This window comes from Colletes gigas, unplaced genomic scaffold (assembly GCF_013123115.1).
Source record: "Colletes gigas isolate AHSC1104 unplaced genomic scaffold, ASM1312311v1 Colletes_gigas_Sc00011, whole genome shotgun sequence".
Taxonomy (NCBI): Eukaryota; Metazoa; Arthropoda; class Insecta; order Hymenoptera; family Colletidae; genus Colletes; species Colletes gigas.
In genome coordinates, this window is record NW_025106640.1 from 5544535 (window position 1) to 5570804 (window position 26270).

At 44.6% G+C, this 26270-nt stretch overlaps 1 protein-coding gene across 2 annotated transcripts; it reads left to right on the plus strand.

The window, feature by feature from the left end:
- Positions 1–117: 117 nt before the first annotated feature.
- On the plus strand, positions 118–26143 carry LOC122398131 (TNF receptor-associated factor 4). 2 transcript variants are annotated; one of them, XM_043397765.1, is made up of 8 exons: positions 118–321; positions 572–840; positions 12052–12204; positions 23379–23483; positions 23790–23951; positions 24243–24560; positions 24668–24928; positions 25006–26143. In XM_043397765.1, the coding sequence occupies exons 3-8, from the start codon at positions 12175–12177 to the stop codon at positions 25357–25359; spliced, it is 1230 nt and encodes a 409-aa protein (XP_043253700.1). In that variant the 5' UTR covers positions 118–321; positions 572–840; positions 12052–12174; the 3' UTR covers positions 25360–26143. The 2 variants fall into 2 exon arrangements, with proteins under 2 accessions (XP_043253700.1, XP_043253699.1); XM_043397764.1 differs by lacking the exons at positions 118–321; positions 572–840 and having other exon boundaries at positions 11719–12204.
- The last annotated feature ends 127 nt before the right edge of the window (positions 26144–26270 follow it).

Here is a 26270-nt window from a genome sequence, read left to right on the forward strand (position 1 = left end):
CTACCGGCACCTGCCTTCATAACTATCTAGGTGTACACAGTGTATAGAGCCAACCGTGTATCCTATGGGACTTCAGTTTCCCCGCTCGTTTCGCCAGCCACGGTGTGTTGCGCCTACTGCACCTTCCACCTGGAAACACGTCGAGTGCGCTACGCAGTCGATGTTACGCTGTCGCTCACCACGGCTGGACTATCGAGGTGTTTCCCTCCCGCTGATAACGACCTGACTTTGCACAAGCGATTCCCGTGCCAGATTAGTGTATCCTCCGACCGCCTCGTGGCCAGTACCGCTCGACATTCTCGCCCTTCGTTGGATCCAAAGGTTTCGAGGCTCGTGCCGATCCTTGAAGTCACTTTTACCCCGTTCTATTCGCGTCGGGGACTCTTCCAACGGGAGAGACACGCGGTATTAAAGCTACTACGATCCAACGAAAGCCATTGTCCACGCTTCCGTGGAAGGGATTGTCGTTGGAGGGTCTCCGTCGCGGGCAGCTTTCGTATAAATATTGTTTCCGTCGCGGGTACGCGTTGACGATGTCGTCTAACGGGTGACGTATTTATTTTTCATGCAGAACGTGAAACGTTCCGACGAGGATGGACGTAGAGGGACGAAATTCCTGGCTCCACGCGGGATAGAGCGCGGCCGGGACGGATCGTTTTCTTCCGTTTTGCGATCCCGGGACTCTCGGCTCGCGAGTTCTGCACAGTGCTCGAAGGACTATTTAGTGTAACGTCGCATCGCCGGAGTGAATCTCGCGCGAAGTGGCGTTCGTGTTTCATCCTGGGCACCCGTACCCAAGGAATTCAGTGCCTTTAGAATGACATTTGGATTTCGTGGCCGGTGAGTAAACGATTTTAATTGCAAATAGAACGCTCTACGGATCCTCGTAGTAAAATGGCGATTCAGGTGCACTAGCCTCGTTGTTTTCTTTTCCCAGTCAGCGAACAGGGAAACCAAAAACGCGTCGGAGCCTCGAGGTATCGTTAGAAAACGACATTAAATATTCACGATCGACGGTGGCGGCTGTCCACGGAAATACCAGGGTCGCGATTTGAAATACAAATCTCGGACATTGCTAGTCGCGGCAGGTAGGAAAGTCCATTCAGACAATGGCTCGCTTCTCCTCGCGGGTGACCGTAATGGCGTCCCTTTGGCATCAATTCACACGTGTTCCAGGCTCCAGTAAATTCGATATCTTTTCGAGTAATAAAAATATTCCACGAACTCGTAGCCCTAGCTTTTGGTGTGCATTCTAGCCAAACTATTGCACTATGATTCGTAGGTGTCGATACTCTTTAACAACACATTGCTTTACATTATGAATAGTCAGATATGGGAAGATGACGATACCGTAAACTTAATATTGTAATTGTTTAGAATACGTATAGGGTGTGCATCCTCGACTATAGAGGCTTTTTCTTTCCAATACTGCTTACGTTAGCGATCGTTTGGAAGCCAGAGAGTGCTGTTAGGATAGTTTATTAGTACAACAACGATCTTTTCGAAAAAGTATGGTAGATACCGGTGGATTCACGGGGTCACATCAAGATGAACTCGTCGAGATGTGCACCAGCGATCGCAGCCGCGTTTCCTTCACGCTCGGAATACCTCATTTATAAATTCCTCGCTATTCGCAAGGACTTCCAGCGATGTTTCGCCACTATCCTCTTACGATAATCCTGCGATATCTCGTCTCGTTTTATACTATACGTTCTCGGAAATCTGAACAAATTCTTTCTATACGCGCATCATCCTCAATCTCAATGTTGTGCAATGAACGCGTTAACAGAAAGTTTTTACGCTGGCAGAATTATTTGTTACCAAAAAAGAAAATACGAGTACCGTGCGACCATCATTTTCGATTCTTTTGGAACGATCGTATCAATTTGTGGAACCGCGTGTCAGCTGTTCCTTTATCGCCCCGCGATGCTAAAATTTGCCAGATGCGCGACGCGTAATTACGTCGAATTGTTTGCAAAAACCTTGAAATGTAATTGACATCGACACAAAAGATTCTAAAAACGAAGGAATATATTTTTAATTAGGTATTTCTAAAAAATGTTTCGTCAATGTAATTTGTACGATTCTCCCCGTCGAGTGTGAACCGCGCGAAAGGACGAACGAACGATTGTAAACGCGAAAAGATGATTTATTCTATCCGCGACGAAGATTTATTACGATTGTAACTCATTCTCGTCGAAAAGTTCCGTTTCCCCTTCGAGTTGCAGCTGGAATTCGATCCTACGAGGTTCCACGTCCCCAATTAAAACTCGTCGAATCGCGCTTGGGCTCATATTCGATTACGTTAATTACGGACTAACGAATATTAAATTACGTCGGTCGTTGATGTTGCTCGGTGCAGTCGTGTGAATTATTAACTCGAAACAATCCGATTGACAAGGGAGAATAATGGGGTCACATGCATCGGCCATTCTCCAGACTATTTACCTATTATCGCATGCAGCTGCGACCACGTGCACCCGTGAGCTTCTACCTTCGTTTCTCGCCTACTCCCCTGTCTAACGTTTCGTTTCGTTGGAAAATATGCAAATAAGAAACGGCTAACCCAATCGTTGCAAACGAGACTCTGAGTCACCGCGACTCTTCCTTCCAGCTTTTCCGTCGTTCCACTAAATCGGGGAATATTTCATTTGATCCAGAAAAATGGATACATTTGGGAATCACGGAAGAGATCGACGAGTCTATCATTTCGTAAACCCGAAGCTTCGTTTTCGAAATACGAGAAGTCGAAGCTCGCTAATGAGACACCCAACACGTGCTGTGTATGTTACGATCAGCTGATCGCGCTACACGTGCACGCGTAAGACATTCGTATATTTATAAACTTGGACTTGTCGTGTATCTCGAACACGAAGCTGAAAATTATAAAATTGAAAAAACTACGACGGAGAAGCAAAGAAATTGAGAAAATAATTCTTTCTTAACCCTTAAGTGGACTAGTGGGGCCGCAAGTTTAAACTATTAATTGTTTAGCTTTTAAATGCTTTGAAGGAAAGTGGATTTCCATTTAGCAATGAATGATTCAGTTGAGATTGAGAGCTCACTTAAGGGTTAAAGTGGTGGACATAATTTATTTTGCATATCGAACGTTGTAAACTAAAGACTGTGGGCCAAAGTATTGTCCACAGATAAAAAATGGTAGCAACATTGACTGAGGAGATGGCAAGACATTCGTTGACATTATCCCCGCGGTACGATCACGCCTACTTTATCGCTTGTGTGGATACGTGCCACGAACACTTGGTTATTTTCTCGAAGTCAACCTCGAGGCCAGGATCCCCGACTTTCTCTCATCTCCGCGCATCCATCTTGGGTGTGCAGTTGCATATGCACGGAATGCTGCCGCTGACCGATAAACAACCGTAACGCTCAAACGATCGAGACCGAACGATTAGCGATGCCCGTTTTTACGGGACACCTTGTATATACCTCTCTAGACATCCTCTCGAAATTTTAGAATTTTTATCCAAGTACAAATTTAATTTTTTAACTCGTTCCCAATAATTTCCAATACGTGGATACGGTTCCCTCAAACCAGAGTTATCTAATAAAAGAAATCACTGTTTCTTAAAAAGCGAGGAATTTACGAATGTCGTATTCCCAAATTGTAAAAGACTCCTGTTTAATGCTTAGCTTGTTTGGTACTTCCGTTTTACTGTTCGCACGAAACGAGAAATTGGGTTAATTTTTCGTGGCCTTTGGAGAAGTTCAAACTTTCAAGCGAATTTACGGGAAATTGGAAATCACCGTGAATGACTTAGAATCGCGTTATTCCCATCGCTAGCCTCGATGCACCGACGTTGCAGCTGCCGTGCAGTGACAGCTGCAGCTTTTTACTCGCTGCACTGGTTACTCTGGTTTCCATGTGCGGAAGACGTCGAGACGCGTTATGATCGTGCTGGTCGCACGCCATGGGCCGATAAGAAGCTCCTGGAAAAAAGGACAGGGATCGACGCAAGCTCGGTTAAATATCCTATTATGCTGATAAACAACGGTGAAATTAATTGAGACGATTCCACGATCTCGCGATACTGAATTACCTGATTCGTATGCAAGGAAATTGGTCCAGAAAATTTACAAATTTAATAACGCGACAATTCGATCAGAAATGATCCTTTCATAATTGGTATTTCACAATCCACCATTTTACGAACAGACATTAAATCCGTAATTCGTACAACTTTCTATTTCTCAATGCAATTTTACTCATTCGTTTCTTCTCTGTTTCTCCTTAGATTCGAATCATAAATAAATCCTATTTGCGAGCTTCTTTCGGGGATAAATCGTTGGAGAATTGGTTCTAAATGGAGGTTTACCGTATCCGTTTGGAGCAGCCAGAAATATTCGCCGGAGTTTTAAGGCTGGTGTGGGGCACATCTGGCCGGTGATCGGCGAGGATGCAGCCACGATGCAGGTGCATCTTTCGCGCGTCTGCCAAACGCATCGTGATTTTGGCACGTCGCTATTTCGAACTCCACGACTCAGTCACAGTTCCAAACGTTCCTTTTTTTTCTTTTTCGAAACGATTCGACTTCGAGGCAAACAGATGTTCCACACTCCGTCAAGATGTTCGCCACGCGTTCTGTGCTAATTATTATTCCGCGTGACGTTGCATAATGCTCTTCTTTTCCTTATGGAAAATTGCGTTATTTACATTTGCAAATATCTGGAGTCTCGCGGAGAAAGTAAATACTGAAAATTGATATGCTACTAGTCTTCTGTGAATATTCTCGACGTTTCGAAAATTCGGTGCATCCAGTCTGCATAGATTTACGGGCGTGGATTTTATTATAAAACGCGACTGCATCGTTTGTCAGCGAAACGAACGCGCGTTGAATTAACTGTTGTTTTATGCGAATAGCTGACGCACTTGCAGCACGAAAGGATATATTCGAGAAGGCTGCTCGGAGGTTGAGACACAAGATGAACTCGTGCCTATCCTTTCACTTGGCCGTTTTGTGATACGAACCTCCCTGCTTGCGAATGTACTTACACAAATGTGTGTATCCGTTTATCCGTAAGGCCGATTACACAACCACGCGAATACAGGGTGTCCCATTTACGCGGAATTCTAACGACTACGAAACGAGTGTCGCGTACTCTGAGCTTGGAACGAATAAGGCAGTCAATTTCAACCGAAAACGGAACGCTTAATTATCTTTCCCTTACCACGATTTAATGCGGTATTTAATCGTAGGTCACTGGAAGATCTATCGAGACAAAATTAAAATTTTATAGATTCATTAACAGGTTCACTGGACTGGTTCATAGAACTGGACAGTGAACGCGTTAACTTTGATCATCGAAATTCGATTTGTACGATTGGAATCATGTTTCATTCCAAGCAACGATAAAATAAGTTCGAACGACGGTTGGAAAACAATTTGTTGAGAATCCAACCGCGAACGGTCCCCGGTTTCGTGTTAATCGCGCGGCTCGAGCGGAATGCATAGATTCCACGACAAACTTGAACCTTCCCCGTAGAGGCGGTCGTCGAGGAGATTTATCGGCGGGACGAACGTGGGAGAGAGAGATCGAAGAATTTCGCGAACGGGTCTCTTGTAAAACGCGCGACGGAAAAGGTCGAGTTTCGTAACGATGGCTCCGCGATGCAATTGCGCCCGGATAGCTGCGCCGTCTCTGCGAACCGGTCGTAATAGTTCCGACTTCCGGTACCCCGGCGCGTTCTTTTGTCGCGGACGATCGAAACGACGGGTTAATTGAAAACGTGCGCCGTGACGTCGCCTTAATAATCTTAACATCCTCTCCGGGGCCGGTGCATCGCTAACGATATAACGAGCACATTAACGTAATCGGGATTTAGTTTTTCTGTGCCCGTACAAATCGAGTCGAGAATCAATATTATCAATTATATTGGCTTTTGGAGAAACGTAAAACGATGATCGAGGTTCGCGTTCTTTCGAAAATTAACTCTTACCCGGTGCTCGTTACCGTTATCTTTGATTTTAGATTGCATACAGTTAGTTTAACACTCTAATTGTGTACGCGCGAAGGGAGATCTCTCCGATCGCTTGGCAATGCGTCAGAATTAAAGAGCCCGTTCTACAAAACATGCAACGTCTGTCCGCTTTCTTGGTACTTTCCCCGAGTATCTACTAACGAGACAAAGAGTATCAACAACCGCGACTTTCATTTTTTCGATCTGTCGTCTACGAAAATTAAATTAGATAACATTGTTCGATCGTTTAAGGAGGCGAGAGGAATGTTGCTCTTTTGCCTTTGTACAGTGATTCGATAAGAAGCAAAAGAAATGTAGTTTTTCTGGCGAAGGAAGCCTTAAAGACGTCCCTGGCTACTCGTCTCGTTTTCAACGAGGAAAACTAGTCGACGTCGACTTCTAATGCATGGATTGCAAATTAGGGTTATCTGTTAACGCTCGTTACATTCTGCTTGGTAATTGTTCAGCACGCGCGGACACTTTTACGACAGGAATAATAATTTCATTAGCGTCGATGTCAAAATTGTGATAATGGGACGTAATACTTTCCGAAGGTGTCAAGCATCTTATTCGTCGCTGAAGATTTATCGAAACACAGTTTCACGGAACGTATCGAACAGTGCAATTTAATCGCGTTGGAATCATTGGGCCATTGTTGCTTGCCCTCCTGACCGCGCGATTAACCTTTGCCACCGCTAAACAAAGTACTTAAGTTCATTAAGGCCGCTTGATGGGAAAATTCAATCGAGTTAATTGACGTAGAACGAAGACGGTTCCGGGCTGGTATTGGTAAATTCGTGTATGAAAAGGACCGAATTGACTCTAAACGAGCTCGTCGTTCGAGGGAAACGCAAACACAGGAAACACGATCTAAATACGTCGCGGTTACGGGGAATTGAAATTCCTGTACGAGGGGGGAAACATTGAGAGCCACGATTAACCTTTCCAGTATTGTAGTACGAGTTCTCGAAGACTATTCTATTCTCGAGTATTGATTTGCAATAATCGAGAATCTACATACTCATTTTTATTAAAACTTTCCTTAATCATGTATGTACTAAAAATGTGATAAGTGCTTCCGTAATTGATATATTTTATTGAAATTTTCAGGAGTTATATGTGGATAATATTGGAGTAAAACGAGAATATATGGAATTGATATTGGAATGATACCACGTACCTTAGGGAGCTTCTACAAAATTTGAGAACCACTGTTCGATGCAATACTTTCGCGCCACCGAAGAATGCGTTTCCATTTACTTTTTGGTATCGAAATCCCGTCAGACTTTCTGGATACGAACGATACGTGGTCACGCGTATCCAGGACCACGAGATTACCCCCACCCGTGAGAGGAGCAGATGTGCACGTGGCACAGGAAGTTTAGTTTTACACGAGGAGCAGCTGACCGACGTGAGCATTCCACCTTGAGGAGAGGATGGTCTCGGTGGTTGGCTTCGAAAGGGGGATGATTGCTTGGCTCCGAGCTAGCTCGGTTCAGCCTAGATACACCCACATGTTCCTCGGCCTACGGAAACGATGGGGCCCCCCTTTGAAGAACAGACCATTAACGTGCTGAGGGCACATTCATTTCCTCCCTCCACCGTTTCATTTCACGTTTCGAAGGATATTTATCAAGCAACGCTCGGTGTTCTATCCCCGCGAATAATGCTACGCTCGAACGTATCATTTTTAATAATCGCGCTCGGGCGATCGTTGCATTACAGATTTCCGCTGCTCGAGTTTTTCTTATCGCGCTGAATCGTACGTGTCGGTTCACCGTGGAAACTCCATTTCTCTTCTAGCCTCTAGCCTAGCGACGCTTCGTTGATTTTTCTCATTTTCTCGTCTCGTCTCGGGACCAAGAGAACTTTGATTTTAAATGATCGTAATCACGAACGTTTCAGCTCGAGAATCGATTGTTTTGCATAGTGAAAAATGCTATTGTCCCTGCGTGGGTGACGCAGTAGTCACACCGTGGAATCGTGAAAGGGGTTGGAGAGGGGCCAGTGAATTCGTGCAGATTGTTGCGAACATTTTCGAGCCGGTGGAACGTGAAACAGAAGTTGGCCCATGAGAACGAGGTGATGGCGTACGAGGAGAAGGTGGCAGAGGAGGAGAGGGAGGAGGCAGAAAAGCTGCCGGTCAGATTGTGAGCCAAGGGAGGAGGGTTGCAGCTGCTGTGACAGCTGCAGGCTTCCCAATATTATTCCCCGGCCGCTCCTATCCTCCGAATGGTGGTCCCTCCCGTCGTCTTTCCAGGTGCTCCTCGCACCGGCGCCTCGAAAATCCTTCTTTGTTCCCTCTGGAGCTCGCCGAACTGCCCGAGTATCGATCCAGGGTTCAACTTTGTCGATTTCGTCGAGCGTTTGTTTAGAAATCGACAAAATTTGTGCTCAGGAACGAGGAGCTAAACTATACTCCCCCCCAAAAATTTGGATTCTCCTCGACTTTGGTCCAGTCGCGCCACACTAGCCTATTCTCGTTCTCGGTGCACAGTCTTGCACCGTAAAAAGCGCAATTATTGCGTAACCGTCAACTTATTTAGGTCAGTCGCTCGACCTTTCCCCAGTATCTACCTGTGCCGGATGCAAAACTGGACTGAACGTCAGGAGAGCCGCGTGCCAGGCTTACGCCAGGAGAACGTAATTGCGATTGCATGACGGAAAACACGGTGGATTTCGGGGAACTCGATGGAGGAGCCGGAAATCCTCGGTGGAAATCTCGAAATCCCGTCGACTGATCATGGAATCTTTAATATTTCAGTGAATTTATCTTTTGGCCACTGCACGATCCTCATTAATATCGCTGACGCTGATACCAACGATGACACCGACGAGGGGGCGGTTTCCAGGCGGCTCCGTTTCCATCTGACAAGTTTCGTGACGATGGGGCATACGGTAGAGACCAGCCGTGACTAAGGGACGTGTTTGGAAATCGGAGAGACTGGTTATTACGGATATCGGATCCCTTGACACGAGAATCGAGAAACGTTACGCACCAATTACAGTAGCGTGTGCGATACTCTATCGCAAAAGTGGCCTGAATCGTGCCCGTAGAAAACGAGTACGCGACGAGTAAGACAAACAAGCCCGAAGAGATGAATTTCTTATTTTTTTCGATACTTATTTGCTTTCGTGCCTCGCGTGTCGGAAAGTAAAAATGGAGAGGCGCCCCGAAATCCGTGAAGGGGGATTTCGAAGCAAAGAGATGCACGCTGCAACCAGCCTGGCCCCTGAGGGGAGAAGATTTTGATCTAGAGTGCGAGGAGGGGAGAGACACCTGCCTGTCGTATAAAAAGATTCGAAAAGGTGTGCGATCGTGAATAACAGGCCTGCAAAATTGCAGTACGTCTTCGGAGAAATTAATACGACCTGACCTGGCGCACCTGTTGCTATGTTTGAATAAAAAAAGGCACCGGAACGCGTTCGCCAATTTCGATCGATCTGTCGTTGCAGATGCGTCCACGGGCGTTGTCTCCGTCGACGAAACTTGAACGTTAACGAACCGTAGCGTTTCGCGATAATTGTGTATTATTAACCGTCCTGGGACGAACAATGCGATTTATAGCGCTAAACGGTCGACGGTTTTAAGTGGGAATCGCTGGCACTGCAGCGGGACTTAGGTAGCCCCGACATAACGCATAATAACACCAATCATCCTAACAACCGTTACGGTCATTCGGCAGATTTCATTGTGCCTCGAGTGCACAGCAATTTCTCCGTGTCGGGGGCTCGACGTGACACGAACCCCGAATATTCGCGGAACATATGTCAATCCAATTAGCGCTCGAGGGGGAACTGTGGCACGAATTCGACACGATCCGCCCCGAAACAGCAACGAAATTTAGAACACACCCTCTGGAGAAACATGACGAACAATGATCGGCTTATCTGACGGCGAAGAAACGTTTCCAGAGTCGGCGGATGAAAGAGACGAACCCGGGAAACGGGAGCAGATGGTGTAAACTTGGAACCATGCGGGCACGGCGAATTAAAAATTCAAATTGTCCCATGGAGGCCGTGGAACAGCAAACGCTGGAATAGAAATAGAAACGGGAACAGAAAACAGTACATTTTAAAACTTCATCGCTATCAGAGACTGGTCTCTCGACCGGTAGGGTGGATCGTTGCGTAATTAACGAAGATTTATTGAACCCTCTGTGATAAAAAAAACTAGCTGAAATATCAACGCGAACAAGTTCAACATCAGATTACGGATACCGGTCCACAAAGTTGCAGGTGAGCGCCTACAAACAATCAGACCCGGCACGTTCAAAGACCGGTGCCTTTCATTTTACCCCCACTCGTCCAAAATGAGCTTAAAATAGCCCTAGAAACTTCTAGAAATTCTTTTTCGTATAACGACCTCAAGGTCAGGTTCGCAACATAACTGTACCCCGCCTTCGCACGCCACTTGCAATTAGGCTACAGTTATCCTGTCTTGCACCTACTTAATCGACAACAGTTATCCTGTATTTTCGTTTAGAGGAAGGCGTGACTGCCATTATCGTTTTTGCCGAACGATAAGCTATCGGGACGGCCAATTTTCGACCGTTCTGTATCTCGTGGAGATCGAAGGCGGAGGTTTCGCGGATGTTCCTTGGTAGAACGCCGATACCGGTTGGTATAGCTGGTCAGAAGGCTCGATTCTGGGCTGGTGGGGGGAAGGTCGAAGAAGGCCGCAGCTGGCTAGATCCTGTCCGCGTACATACAACTGAACGCGGCTGAATGTAAGGAACATGCCTTGCCAGTCGGGCCTTACAATGTCGTTTTCCTCCCCTCCATCGTCACGGACCTGCAGTTGGCAACACGAGTGTCTTTGCCGATCGGTCGTCGTAGCGAGCGGTCAAATTCTTTGTCTTCGAAAGGGTGCCAGTAAAAGTACTGCTTTGACACACACACCCGCTTCGACTACCTACATCGAACAGTCCGCAAATAATTCCGATTAGTCGTTAGACTGCCTATTGTACTGCTAGCGCAGGTACATTTCGATCCACGTTTACTTGACATTCTTCTACGTGCCCTAGACATTCCTAATGACAAGAAAGTCACTTAATAAACTACATTTAGGAAGGAATCTGTAATGCAACCCGTAGAATATTTATAGCTGATCGAATCATTCGTGATGTATACTTTCAAGAACTGTAATTTTCATTACTCTATACCGTTATAAAATTTGATGCATCGTAATTTCTAACTCGTCCAATATTCTAACGTAAAAGTGATTTTTTATCGGCCGTTTCGTCAAATCGATTCGACCGTTATTAATGGAACTCGAAGCAATTTCTAAACCGCGATCCACGAAGTCAGGAGTCGACCGTACTTGTGCCACATATCCGATAATCTCTTTCACACGTTCCTTCATTCACTGTCTCTCCCTAGTCGCTGTCCTCGTCTCTCCGATGCCTTGCAAGTTTTCATTCTGTTCCTTCTCTTCGTTCACTCGAAGGCAGAGAGTCAAGGAGCAACAAGGCGATTCTTTTGCAAAGAGGAGATCTTTCTGAAAATTATATCGCCGTCGCGGTTCATCGCACGGTACCCTCGCTCGCTCCGTCTCGTTCCCTCCCGTTACGCGAACCACCCTGTTGGCCATTTTCCGTGCGTCTGTCCTTGTCGGGTGCACGTAGCCTGTCGCTTTCTATCGGATCCGCCAATCAGCGCGCTTGGTCCAGCGGGCATGACGCGACCGCTCCGCAGAGAGAACGACCGAGTGGACTGCGAACAGTCTGTCAGTAAACTTCGTAGCGTGCGTTTGGCTGGCGCGCGTACAGTCCGAGTGTTTCCATGCGTGTCGCGATACGAATACATGCCAGCCGATCTCTCAAACGCTTATTAATATTTATAAGCGACCGGTTAACGTTCTAAAGTGAATTCGAATTCGAGAACGGAAGATTTGGCAGAGGATTCGCGCGAAACAAATGCTGACGTTGTTCTGTATCGGTCTCGTTAAATAACCGCGAGTGTTGAGCACCGATTGCAGAGCATCCCTCCCCGTTGACAAGCGGGTACAAATATATTACGTATTGTCGATGCGATTTTATGAAGAAAAGATGGTGCGTGGTCTGTCGCAGTGGACGAAAACGTTGAGCTTTCCTGCGAGGGTGTCCCCCCAGAGGCCTGCCAAGGAGTCAAAGGGGTTTCATGTGAGTCCCAGTGCTAGCCCCACGTCGCCACCCAGCCCGATCAACGACAACATGGACAAGTCGCCGATTATTACCGACGAGGTTAGACAATCTTTTTTTTCTGTTTCCACTTTGTGGACTTTGTTTACTCGCTTCGAATCGAATCGAATGGAATTGGTTTTTCGCGATGCATCGTAGTTGATCGTACTACGTGACTCAGCGGCGTCTAAATTTTACTTTTAATTCGCGAAAAATAATTATCCACGTGTCCCGTTTAATTCGCAAACAATTCTCATTCAGCGTGCTAACATGCAGAGGCAGGTCATTCCTCGAATATATTGGAGTAGAGTTTCGAGTTTATCGTCGTACGTGTTTCAGATAACGGTCTGTTGCTATACGCTTCAAGCAGCTACGGTTAATCGCTGGTTATGCATTTCGGGTTCTTCGCATCTGTGTACCGTACGCGTCCCCACATGATTGTTTACTTTCACATCGTCGATTGTTGTGCATCGGTATAGACAAGCATGTGGGAACGGAACGTGTACAATGAATCTTAATTAATTGGAAACAGATGAACGCTTGCTTTCGACTGGAAAATGAAACAATCCTTGGTTTTAAACATTACCACATTTGTCCGTTTATTATGTGCAACTTCATAACCGCTTCTCACACGCGCGTAACATAATCTTTATGCGAATAAAGAGAAACCACAAATGGGGGAAATCTATTATTGGACAAAACGGAAACGGAGGGTTACGTTTCGATATCGTTTACAACAAGACCATTCATGATTCTACCGTACCGTACCGTTGTTGGCACGGATTTTATCCTACGAGAGCGCCCCTCTCGAGTACCCGTTGCATATTGGCTCTTATCGATATAAATACGTGCGTGTGCGGCTATCGAACCGTGAATGCTCCTGTGACTGACAGCACAAAACATTCTATAAATCTTGAACGCCGAAAGAGGGTTTCTCTGTCGCTTCTCAGAAACGTTCGTACAATGTATTCCATACCTAAACGATTTCTTTGTTTGCCTTGTCTGTCGCCCATCTTTTGTTCCATTACGTTGCATACAGTTTCTAAATATCTGTTCGCCAAGCTCTTGGCTCTTAATTACCATTCGATCATGATTTGCTACATAAACAAAAATTAATCCCAGCGTTGACTAACTTTTTATTCATTTCGGTCTTGCAAATCATAGACATTAACTTGATTTATGTGTTTGTATTAAAAAATTGATTATGCGACTACAGTGTTTATGCAAATACCGGCTTTTTGCCGTGTCGTTCTTGCGTGAAAAGAGTAACGCGACAGAAAAAGTCCCACGTCGTCGCGGTTACGTGACACGATACGACACGCAGATGTTCCTAAAAGCCCATGGACAAAACCAAACCGTTCTCTTGTTTGCCCGCCGCGTGTTTTCCAAAGAAAGAGTTTCTAATCGCGGCGACGGTATGCGTGATTTATGCCACGACAGCCCCATTGCGGCTCTTTAGAACTCTGCTTTACTCGCAGGGTTATCCATCCCTTTATTATCGATCGTGTACCGTGACGATTACCAACCGACACGTGCAACGATCGACCATTGTCTCTCGTGTTTCATATAATCGTACTCGAGTGTTTTTCGATCGAATTCACAGTTTTCCAGAATCAACCATATGGTCATCGCGTTTATTTGTACATACATTCTCCATTAACGATATTTGTACATCGTTTTAGTCGCGTGCTGTTGCATTATCGAAAGTAAATCGAATATATTCATGGGTTAATGGAGGGGTTGGAAGTCTCTCAATACTGTCACCGCAGTCCCCCTGTGGTATCAGCCGTGTATGTACTCGGGGAATCGAGTTCATCTGTTTTTGCGGTCGATTTCGTTCGTTGCGGGTCCCCTTGACGTCGCGTTGCCAACACACGTGTGCCGCGTTTACGATTCCCTTTGTGCGGAACACGCTTAAAAACGGGGAGCAGACAGCGACTGGTGGTCAGGAGTGCCAAGTTTCTGCGGGGTCGTCCGGGGGGGTGGTTCGTTTGTGTAAACACAGCCTCTGGAAAGATGACAATGGCGCGACTGCAGACGGTCGGCGGCACGTGCCCAGACATGAAAGCAACATCTCCCACTGCAAACGAATTCGAGCTACCGGCGTGTTGCACCGTGTCGAACGACTGGTTTTTGAAACAGTAATTAAAGCCCGCGTCAGTGATCTTCACGGAGCTTTAGTCGTAGCAGGAAGTCCATAACTAGGGGTCATATTTCGAGCGAAATGCTTATGGTGTTAAATTAGAAAGAAGATCGTATCTGTATAGTTGACGAAGGGATACAGGGAACTCCACGAGATATACCTAAATGGGATGATGAAATTTGAAACTCTTGTTTCGGTTCTCGAACACGGTAGTCGATGCCGACTGACATAGAAAAAAAGGAAGACATAACCTCGTTCCTTTCAACGTTCTGTTCGCTCATATTTTGTCTGCCTACTATGCGTGATTTTTTTACCGACATAAAAACGCATATGGACCAATTTCGAACGTTAGGAACGGTTGACGAGCAAACCGGAGAAAGCGAGGTTAAGTTTACCGACCGTTCGTATCGGTAAACTTGCATTTCGATATAAATTATATAGTTTATTCGAATTCTTCGGAAACATGTAGAGCATTAAAGTAGTACACAAGGTAACAGCGGCAGTCGCGAGACACTTGTTCTCGTTACGGCGTCGTGAACGAAGCGGGACCGAAAGATGACTACTTTGGCCGGCCCGATTTTCACGAGACGACGAGCCGTAACTTTTACTTAACACGTCGGGGTCCCTGGCTGGTCGAAATAGCCGGGGCGCAGAGAATCCTGTCGGTGATCGGCAAAAGTTTAACCCTCCCGTAACAGAAACGCCGGTCTCGCGGTTAAAGATGTCGAGGTGTTCTCCGGGTATATAAAATAAACCGTCGACGAGAGCCGGCGATGTCGGACGGCGAAGGTGGGGGCAAGAAAAGGACGCGACGAGGACTGGTCCAAAGGCGGGGAAAGGCGACGGCGGAAGCGTGGGAACCGAGCGTAACAGATGGCCTCGGCTGCTTCCGAACACGCTCGGCCTCCTTCGTGCACCGCCGTGGCACCGACTCCGCTTTCCGTTCTCGCGACCTATGTGTCGATGCAACTCGATTCTCGCGAAAAATAGATTCGTTAACCCTTGCTGTCCTGCGTTCGATCGCTCCTCGCAACTCTAACCTATCAAATTTCAACCGCTATTTAAAAACGAAATTTTTCGACCTGCATTCGTACCAGTCGTTTTTCTACCGAAAGTATTTTAAAGCGAACGAAACGAAAGTGTGCAGTAATATCCTGTAATGGTGAAAATGACGCGAAAATTTAATGACGATTACTCGTGCATTTTGCAATCGTAGAAACTGGTCTGAACGGAAGAGGCGAATAGACCAAGTTATAACGTTTTTACTATCTCGTGTACAAGAAATGGAAGCGTTAAGTGATACAGATACATAGAGTTGTGTAATTGACTTACAGAGCATACCGTTCGATCGAGACCGGGGAATAGGTTAAGAGGGTAACGATGCAATACAAAAAGTGCAATAGGAAATGCACGCGTGTCGATGCACACGTGCTCTAGCCAGCAACCTCAGCACTTAACCCGGCGGTGCACCGATAAGGTCTCAGGAATCGTTCAAGCACACTTCACCACATTTTAGGGGCACTCGTAAAACTGTGTTAGTAGTTACATCGAACGAATATATGTATGTTCCAATAGATGAAACGTTGTTTCGTTTGCAATATTATTTATGGATAGGGCAATGCTTAGGGTATGTAGTGGGTTCAAAATAGACAATTCAAGCTTCAGAGATTCTCTCAATTTAAATAACAATGTGTTAAACGCTGAAAGATTCTATTTAAAATGTTACAGTACTGTAAAAATATTTCTTCGATGTGCATGCGGTCGCCGGCATCCCAGAAAATTTAAGCAGACAATCGCAAATGTTCCGCGAAATGGAAGATGACAATGTAACAGGAAATCGTCGCCAGGAAGTGTCGCGGCGTCTCGCGGACGCATATGTATAATCTTCAGGAAATGGCACGCATACTCGGGAACCGTTGTCATTGGTTCAGTTATCTGCTCTCGACGCAGAGGTTCTCTCTCTCTCCACACGAATTCGATTATCCTAAAATTTGTTTATTAATTATAATAATTGCCTTACAATAAACACAGACAAATAATATTTTATATGTGTCGTAGGTCCTAATTGCCAACGTAGCAATGTCGTATTTGTCTGGTTCACGTTACTTGGAATTGATACCAGATTTGTTTTTTGTCGAAGTGCACGCAAAACGTGATTATAACACAACGTACAATCTCGCGAAATTATTGATTTATGAAATCGTTCTGTGTTCGTTCGACGGTTCCGACGCTCGGTTTAACGGAAAAGCAAACATTATTTTTGTTCTTTGACTTGCACATCAAACTGTAAATGTCGGGAACGAGAGGATTTTCTTATCGAAGGATGCTTGGCCTGTTTGCTCCGTTTACGAATAAATAAATAAATTACCATCCATTGCTTCGAGGCACAACACACAAACGCGTATCGCAATTTGTGAGTGCGGGCTCCCACTCTGCACTTTCTGGTTATGTTTGGTCATGTGCTGCGCGTTACGGTTGCGTGGAGACTGCAGTCCGCTGCAGTCGGTCGGACTTAACCGCGATTAATAATTCCATAATTATTTGCATTGTGCGATGCGTTTATGGAATTAAAGATTTGATTTATTACACGTACATCAATTACGCGCATCCGTTTCGCGTAGCACGTATCGAATAGTCGGATAACGTAGGAGGGAAAGCTTGAATCCACGAATTTTTTTCATGTTTATCGTATGTACGTGCCTTAACAGCGATCGACAGCAATTTAATTATACTTATCTTAATGACATCCTTAATCGCATAAGAATTACAAGGTATTATAACAATTGTGTCAATAATTTTATAACGTATCATCTGTCACGTACGGTTTTACAAAAATGAAAGTCTGACTAACAAGTCTTTGAAGTATTTTCGATCGTGTAACGTGTTAAATAATCCAGATATTTTAATCTTCCTCGGAAGTGTCCCACGACTTATTGACCTCGGTGGTTTCCTCAAACCATCTTCAAATTAGTTGCTGATGAGTTAAGAGCCGCTACGTTTTGGTCGGTTCTTATTAAGCTAGGCGCGTTAGTCACTTCTGACCCCGGTTAAGGAATGCAAGATAACGCGGATGGCTGCGAGCCGTTGGTAATTACGGCGTGTTAATTTAAAAGCGGGACCCGCCCCTTCCCATGGCGGCCACCGCCTTCGCCGCGGACCGGAAGTCCTGCGGTGTTTGTTATTCCTACGTGCATTGTTCCGAGCGCATTCCGTCGTAATGAACTTCTCGTTCTGCCTGCCTTCGGAAATAGGTGGCGCGACAGTAATCGCGATAGAAATTTACGTTCAACAGGGCTCGGCAAATACGAGTCTCGAGCGCAGTTGAGCGTTCGTTTCCGGGTAGTTCGAGGATACTCGACGATTCAAATAACTCGATACCACAGAAGATTTCCGCGATGTTACGCTCGTAACTCTTTCAATTGGCAAAAGTACACTCTTCCTCTGAGAACCGTGACTAGCCAGGCCAGAGATGGGCAAAATTCTTTAACTGTTTATTAATCTGATATTTCGCTAATGTCCATTTCTCTTACTCTCCACTGTACTTCCCTAGAATTAAGATAACATTGTTTATTTGCTTGGAGGACTCGGGAACAGTCAGGTTTTTGAAACTATGTAGAATGTTTACATTGTCCAGAGGTTCGAATCAGCTGGTAAACATTGGTAATGGAAAATCTAAGTTTAGATAAACGACGGTAGTCGGTATGTTACTAACTGGTATCTCGTTTGCTTATTTACGTAACGATTGGAAGAGTCTTTGATATCTGTAACTTGGCCGCATTACCGCGAGGAATATATCATTTGTTTTCGTGTCCGAGATTACGCATAAGACAATAGTTACGAATGTCCTCGGGGTGAAATTACAGATGAGATGACCGAGATACGGAAGATCTGAATTTTGAAGTTCGTAGATTTCTTCTTGCGCGATAAGATAGGACGAAAAGGCGCGGGCGAGATAAAAGGCTATCGGAACTGTTTTTACTTGGAAATCTATCCTGTGAAGTTTCTTTTTAAACAGTCGAGACACGTTGCACTCTGTGAATAAAATAAGTTTGTTATTGCATTTAATTGTTTATCAAAATAATATTTCTTCCTGAGGATCGAACGTACCGCTCGAAATTAAAAAACGACGAGTGACATTCTAGTTCCTTCGTCGTGAACTCTGAAACCTTCGAGTCCCACGCCTGTAACCTTTACCTTCGGTGGAATGAAAAAGAATGTCCCTAAGTTTCCCAACAACGTCCTCTGAAAAGGTAAAAAATGATTCCTTTCAACCTTCTACCGCCATTGTTACCCAGCGCTATTTTTGAACGATTAATAATAAAAAATGTTTCCACGTTAAGGGGGGACAAGTTGTCGCTGTAATGCCACCGTTTTTACATAATTTTATTTCGATTTTACGCGAATTACGATCGACGAAAAGAATGTGGTTTCGTGTGAAATTCACGGGTCACGGGTGGATTACCTGGAAATCGCTCAATGGCGTCCCACGACGAGTAATTTATGGGATTCGAAGTCTTCCCGTTCTCCGAGCGAACCCCGTCCGCAAGGACTATGCGCGCGTGTAACCGACAGGAAGAGTTTTCCTTTCGCACGCGATCATCCTGCCTTTCTCGACGCGGATCGCGATCAACCTCTGAACAACGTAACTGCAACGGAAAAACTTGGAGATCGACGAAAGAAACCGTAATTTCTGATCGTTCTTGTACGTTCCGCAGTCACGAAGGAGATAATACCTCGTAATCAAAAGGTGTGCATATATTTAAAGTTGCAACGAACGTCGACGAAAAAAGAAAATGGACGATTTAGTTTCTTCCTCCCGCCATTTTCTTTTGTTTCCCTGAAGTTAAATTTAGCGCGCAAGTTCGGCCTCCCGCTTGAGAAATTTCTTTGCGAGAACGTTTGGAGGTACGATGTATGGTAATTGTTGACCATCGACTGGTCAAGGTTGCGCGGTTCTAATTTGAACGACAAAAATTCGTCCGTTGGAGATTCGAGCGTGTAACCGTCACGTTCGTGCATCGCTAATGTCGGCGGAGAATTTTTCGAATATTTGATTCGCCCGTCAAACTGCTTTCCGTTTCATTAAAATACTGTGAATTCCCGGCTGATCGTTCCCTCGACATTTTTTCGAACGAACAATGTGCCTCCACAACGGGTGGTCGAATACGTTGGAAAAGATGGTCTCAAATAACGAAATAAAAAAGACGAACGGGATGTGTATTATTTAAATATTTCATGCGACGAATTCCTATATCGCAGGAGGTATAGAAGTTCGAGTTAAGCCACGTTGTTGCACGCAGCTTACGAAAAATGTGATGTTAATAAAGCATCAAAATGCTAATCGACGTCATGTTTGTTACAAACGTCCGTAACCTCGAAAGTCTCGGGTCGAAGTTATTTTGTTTCATTGTTTCTGGTCGAGCACTCGCTCGGACTGGTTTAGAATCACTGTTCCCATTTCCTTTCGAGTTTTCGTGCGACAGCCTAGGTTTCGAGATTTCAAGTGACACCGCATAGCGCGGAGATCATCATCGTCCTCGAGCATAAGTGGAACGTACGCAAAGATCGTGTCCGTTATTTTGCCGTGACGTCACGGCGACTTGTAACCGCTGTAACAGCACCGGAGAGCCAACGTGTGTGATGTCAGCCTCTTCGCGATGCTCGATGTCGGTATTCTAATTCGGCGAACCCAGCCAAGTACTTACACACAGCTGCCTCAGAAAAAGGATACCGTGAAATATGATCGCTCGTGTCACGCTCGTTCGCGAACCTACGTTATTTCGTATTGCCCGAAACGCTATGGGAATAATAATAATAAAACGTTTACAATTAATGTGTTTCGTTTCCCTTATGAAAATTCAAGTTTCGAATCGCATAACGGAGAGAATGTAGAGTTCGTTTCATACGTTTCCACGATAAAAGGTAACCAGTAGTTCGTAAACGCGAAATCGAACTATTGCACCGATCTTTGATCTCTCGACGAGCATCGTCGAACTTTCGAACTTACGTAACCATGCTTTCGGTAATATGATTTTCCGTTGGTTATAGCAGTTCTAGCCTCCAGAGAGAGAAAGCACAGTCTCGTTTCGACGGTATTACGGAACTTGCGCAAGACGGGATCGTTGCCCCGACCGGCTTAATTGGACGCTCTTTGTTTTAATTAATTCGTGGCCCGTGTGTTTCTTTCAATTGTCCCGGGCGTCCGTTTGAACTCACGGCACATGCTTCGCGGATTCATGGATGCGCGCAACGCTATCGTTATTACGCTAATTATACGTTATCCGCGAAGTTCATTGCTAAGTAATTAAGAGAGCGAACAATTTATATCATCTTTCATCTCGCAACGACGAATAGAAGAATGGCGTCGGACTGTTCCTCCGCCTTGAAAGTAAGATTTTCTCTCACGAAACGACAAGGGTGCGACAACGCTTGCAACTTTGTTTTTAAGAGGTTAGAACAGTGGTGCTCAACGGTTTAGAAGGTGTCGTTTTCCTCTTGGTAGATTTAGCGTGGACTTATGAAATCCGTGCAACGCCTCGATATCGAAACACGATGTAAGTGTCACGCTTCCGCGCGCGTCTTCATTTTCGCAGAAAAAGTCGATGAAACGAGGAACTCGGGAGAGTCAAGTGGGATCGTGGCTCGATTGCGGCCAGTGCAAGTGTATTTTTTATTCCCGTGCGTCGTGGCGCGGCCGGTGTTCTTATTTTTCTCTTGTTTTTTTGTCCTCCTCTTCTTCTTCGCAATCTCGAAACTGAAGAGGTAGGTCTGTCTCTTCCATTCCCGGCGGTGTTTATATCTCGCCGGCAGCGGCTGGTTGCGTTAGGTTCCTCGACCTTGCCGGTCGTGCAGGTTTCAACTCGCACCACCAGACGTCTCCGTGTATACCGGGTGAACCTGCGCGAAAGGAACAATCGACACAAAGTGGAGACTCGTTTGCACGCCTCGCGACCGCGCGGCGCTTTGAACTTTTTTTTTTCAACGTTCCACGACTATTTATATTTATTTTTAGGCGAAGTTGGTCGGATTACATACGACAGTTTATTATTTTTATTATCATGTAACTGTCTTGCTTCCATTTTTTGTAGTAAATTCAACTTCGTCGCGACTATCTTAACGATTGAATGTTGTTAAAAAGCGTAGAGAAAGAATCAATATTTTTATCTGATATTACCTACTGTCTCTTTTCCTCGTCCTCGATCCTACGAGCACGCTAAGAACTTGCTCTTCTCGGACCAATTATTCGACCTAACTAGAAATCGTTGCAGACATTCCAGCAGAGAAAATGACGAAAGATCTATCAGAATTTGGTGGACAATCGTCATTGTTGGTCTGATAACTAGAATTTCTCAGCCAGTTTGGCCGAATGTGCAGTTCCGCGCAGTTACCATAATCAATCAGTTAGGGGGGTTTGAAGTGGTCGTTTGACCACGCCCTATCATTCGAGGGTTAATGGAGCGATATTTCTACCGAGTATTTAGTTGTACACGCTGTTCACAATAGAGGCTCGCCTACTCGAATGACTCTATCGCCAGAAGCGAAAATAATTCCACGGATAATACCTTAACCCTATCCACTACGATTTATTTACAAAAGATTGTGCCCATTCGTAGCGTTTAACTTCGCTTCGGTTGCATATCACGCCACTGTAACGTTATTTACACTTTCATTTTTTGTAATTGAAACGCCCCAGTGCCTTGCACTTCCTGACACAGTACTTTGAGGATTTCTCATTTTTAGAGGAGCAATTTATTTATCATTCGGAGGCAATTTATTGTTATTATTCCGCCCGAGTAGCAATATACTGATCTGTCACAGGCGCATTAATAGCAGCAATAATGATTTCCAAGCACGACGTGACGCGTTAAATTTATTCCCGTTTTCGCCTCCCGCATGGTTTCTCAGTACGGGGCACCTCCTGCATCGGGGTTATTATTGAACTCGCTATTTCCGAAAACCGTCACGACTCCGTGGCCGTCACGCGTTCTTCCTGGAAACAGCAACGCGGCATGAAAATTCTAAAAGGATCGGAATGTCCGACGAGGTCTTCATGCAAGCCTCCCCCTCCCCTCCTCGGGAAAAGTCTTCCACAAGACAGATTTAGATTTATTAGAGAACACTCACCCACCGCGCCTTTCATCGTTCAGTTCTATATTTGTTTTTCAGCCATTTTATTACCCCGTTGCATTCGTCATCGTTCGTGTTATCGTTTGGACCGTACGATTACCTTAAATTCAATTAGCAATTGAACATTAACGCGGTACAAACTATGGGAACGCTTATCAGATTCTATCTTCCATTCAATTTAAATAAGCGTTGAAAGCATATTACTGTGCGAATTGCTGCAGGAAAAATGAATCTTCAGCCGGCAACGAACGATTACGCAACCGATTGCATTGTTCCAAAATCATTTCGAATTCTCGATCCGTTTGTATGCAGGCACCGTATCCGGAGAAAGTTCGATTCGTGCGAACTAGACCTAGTGAACTTTATCCGTCGACCAGTTTATAATTACTGTCGCGTTGTACTGTAAAATTAAAAACTAACATTAGTATAGCTGATCTCGTTGAATTTAAAAAGAAGCAACGATGTTTCTTTTCGCGAGGAACCACCCGGTATACGTTCGTGCCATACTCGCCAGATATACGGGCATTACAGAAAATTAATTATCATATATTACATCGCGATGCCTTGGAATGCCAAACGAATTGTTTGTTGGACCGTCCCGGAGTTCTGTCGCGGGCGTACCTCCGTAATAACGACTACCTGTTACCCAATTAATCGCTGCCCACGTTCTAAGAGGTCCAGTTCTAGCCGGTTGGCGGGTAAACGATTCGTTTGTGCGCGAGAAACCTGGCGACAATCGTTCGTCGACTCCTCGTTAGCCGCGAAATTTTGTTGGCTCTCTGTTGATCGCCGTCTTTCCGATCGATTACTATAGTGGTATAATACCGGTATTTAAGTCCTTGCACGATACACGATATAAATCATCGACGTCTCTTCGATGAGTCTATCGCGTTAGGAATGCGTGCTTTGCGCCTTTTGTCTGGGAAAAGACAGTCGATAAGATCTTCGTCTTCTTTGTGTGTTCCAGAATTTCCAGGACTTTGAAGCAGAAAAGGCAATAATGGGTTCCATTGTGTATTGCATACATCAAAAGGACGGCTGCAAGTGGTCGGACGAACTTAGAAAGCTGAAGGTGAATATCGTGATTCCAGCCCGTAAACATTAAATAATTTTTACCGTAAATGATGCCTACGATAATTAATTAATCCGCTGAACGTAGTCGAAGAAATTATCGCTAACATTCTGTGGAGAATGTTCTATTTAAATCCATAAAGAAGGCTAGAAAGTGCGCTAAATTTATACATTTTTTTTTTTTATAAGATAATAATCTTTTGGACTTAATTAAAGAGCCTTGGTTGTCCATCGATCCACGTATTTACTGGAAATAGGGAAACACGTGTACTCTGTTGCATTGCGATAATTGCACCGTTCTGTTTAGGCTCACCTGAATACCTGCAAGCACGATGCAGTGCCCTGCAGCAATAAATGCGGTGCAATGATTCCGCGCGTACTCATGGAGGACCATTTGAAGTACACTTGCGGTCAGCGACGAGCTCGCTGCGACTTCTGTGCCAAAGAATTCACCGGTCACACGCTCGAGGTAACTGCTCTTGCATTAATTAGAGAACCACGATCGAGTGCCAGCTATTAACTGTACAACTGGGAACGGAACGAGGCAGAACTGTGTAGATGAAAGGAAATTTCTGTCATTTTTTAAATGCCGAATTGTTGCAATCGTTTCTTGTGGATTTTCCCATCAAACACAGGCACACTTCGAGTAGTCACATTATCAGTATATTGAAACATGTGATTAGCATAATTCTGTGTAAAAGTTGCCTTGAAACCTGTGGTCTAAAAGCAATTTTTAATATTTCTGTTTATTTCCTTGCAGAAACACACAGGTACATGTGGTTACGAGCCACTCTATTGCGAGAACAAATGCGGCATGAAGGTGCAGAGAAGGCACCTTAGCCAGCACAAGTTGGGCGAGTGCGCGAAAAGATTGGTGGCCTGCCGTTACTGCAACAAAGAGTTCGTTTTCGATACACTGGGTGCCCATCACGCCAAGTGTGGTCGTTATCCAGTCGCTTGTCCTCATCGCTGTGAAACTGCCGTCTTACCGCGAGAAGATCTGGAGGTACACTTGAAGGATCACTGCACGACACACCTTTTGTCCTGTTCTTTTAAGGACGCTGGCTGTCGTTTCAAGGTGCGTTGAGAAATGATCTTTAACTCTGTTGTACCGGTTCATTTCTCTGTGTGTCGGTATACTCTTCATTCCACATTGCTACAACGCAATATTGTTTCCTGTTACAGGGTAACAGATTCTCTTTGGACAAACACCTAGAGGAATCTGCAAAGATGCACTTGAGTCTAATGTGCAGTGTGGTAACGAAACAGCAGCATCAGATAACCAGTCTAAAATCCGCCATCAGTAAACTGTCCTTAAATTATACGGGCACGCTAATATGGAAGATCACGGACTACAGTGCCAAAATGTCCGAGGCGAAAGCCAAGGAAGGCATGGAGTTGGTGAGCCCCCCCTTCTACACTAGTCAATATGGTTACAAGCTACAGGTATGCTGTCATTTATATTTTATACACATGAAAGTTCTTTTTAAGTATATTTAATTTAATTTTATTGGTAATTTTAGGCATCGGTTTTCTTAAATGGAAATGGCACCGGCGAAGGAAGTCACATTTCGATATATATAAAAATTCTTCCCGGGGAATACGATGCTCTGTTGCGATGGCCATTCTCTCATAGCGTATCCTTTACCATATTCGATCAAACAGTGGTCGCAGAGAAGGCGTGCAATATCGTCGAAAGCTTTATACCGGATCCAACATGGAAGAACTTCCAAAGACCCAGTCGCGAGCCTGATTCCCTTGGCTTCGGCTTTCCCAGATTCGTTTCCCACGAAATGGTGAAAAAACGGCATTTCGTCAAAGACAATACCATGTTTATCCGGGTAAAAGTCGATCCTAGTAAAATTGTGGCCGTTTGAACAATCGATCGTTAACCGTTCTACAACTTTGTACCATATTCGACTCGACTATTATCGTTCCACGTAATACAGTTAATATCGTTACGTCATACGTAAACTTTGATGTGGTTGTTACGCATTTCTTATGTTACACGTAATGTCAGTCCAGTAAATAATTAACGATAACCGTATTTATTAACGTCGGCCGTGTACTTGGTGTGATAGTGCAAAGTATCTACTCTACATACAGGACAACATTGTACTTACGTCGTTGCACTGGCAGTATACCATAGTAAAATTGATTCAGGGTATCTCTGAAAATTCTAGAAGGTAATAGTCATTTCCTAGGAGGCGATCCTTGAACGGAAACTGTATAAAAATGTTTGCATCGTGCCTCGGAATTTGTATAAATTTGTCAAACTGATATTTTTATTACGGTTTCCAACGTTTCTCACCTATTTGCTTCGCAATATACAGTTTTCCATTCCTTACAGCGTACAGTGAACGTTTCGATGCGCAGACTTAACGATATGTTCAAATCGTTTGAAATTCATAAACGAACGATCGATTCTGTGTTCAATATTGCGATATTAAAATTTCACGAGCTCATCGATCGAACAACGTTAAGTTTGTCGAAGCGATATACCTTTAAGGATTCAAATCAAAGATTATTAAAGGACTGTGTATTATAAGCTTAGGAAATGTAAATATTGCGAAAAAAAGGAGCGAGTAATTAGTCCAAGAGACAATCTACCAATGTAAATACGCATTTACTATTTGTTAGTGATAATGAGAAATTGTGATTGAGATGCTAGTGACTGTATGTAATGATTTAGGAATAAGAAATAATAAAACTATTATATCATGTTCGTATATTGCATACTGTTGTTGTTGCAGGAATTTTTTTTTTTATCCATCACCTTTATTTCTAT

Excerpts from the sequence above, each read along its gene's own strand:
- LOC122398131 (XM_043397764.1), top strand. The coding sequence starts at position 12,010 with ATGCGATTTTATGAAGAAAAGATGGTGCGTGGTCTGTCGCAGTGGACG. Across the intron at positions 12,205-23,378 it reads CGCCGATTATTACCGACGAG|AATTTCCAGGACTTTGAAGC; the intron begins GTTAGACAATCT and ends TGTGTGTTCCAG. Across the intron at positions 24,929-25,005 it reads AATATGGTTACAAGCTACAG|GCATCGGTTTTCTTAAATGG; the intron begins GTATGCTGTCAT and ends TGGTAATTTTAG.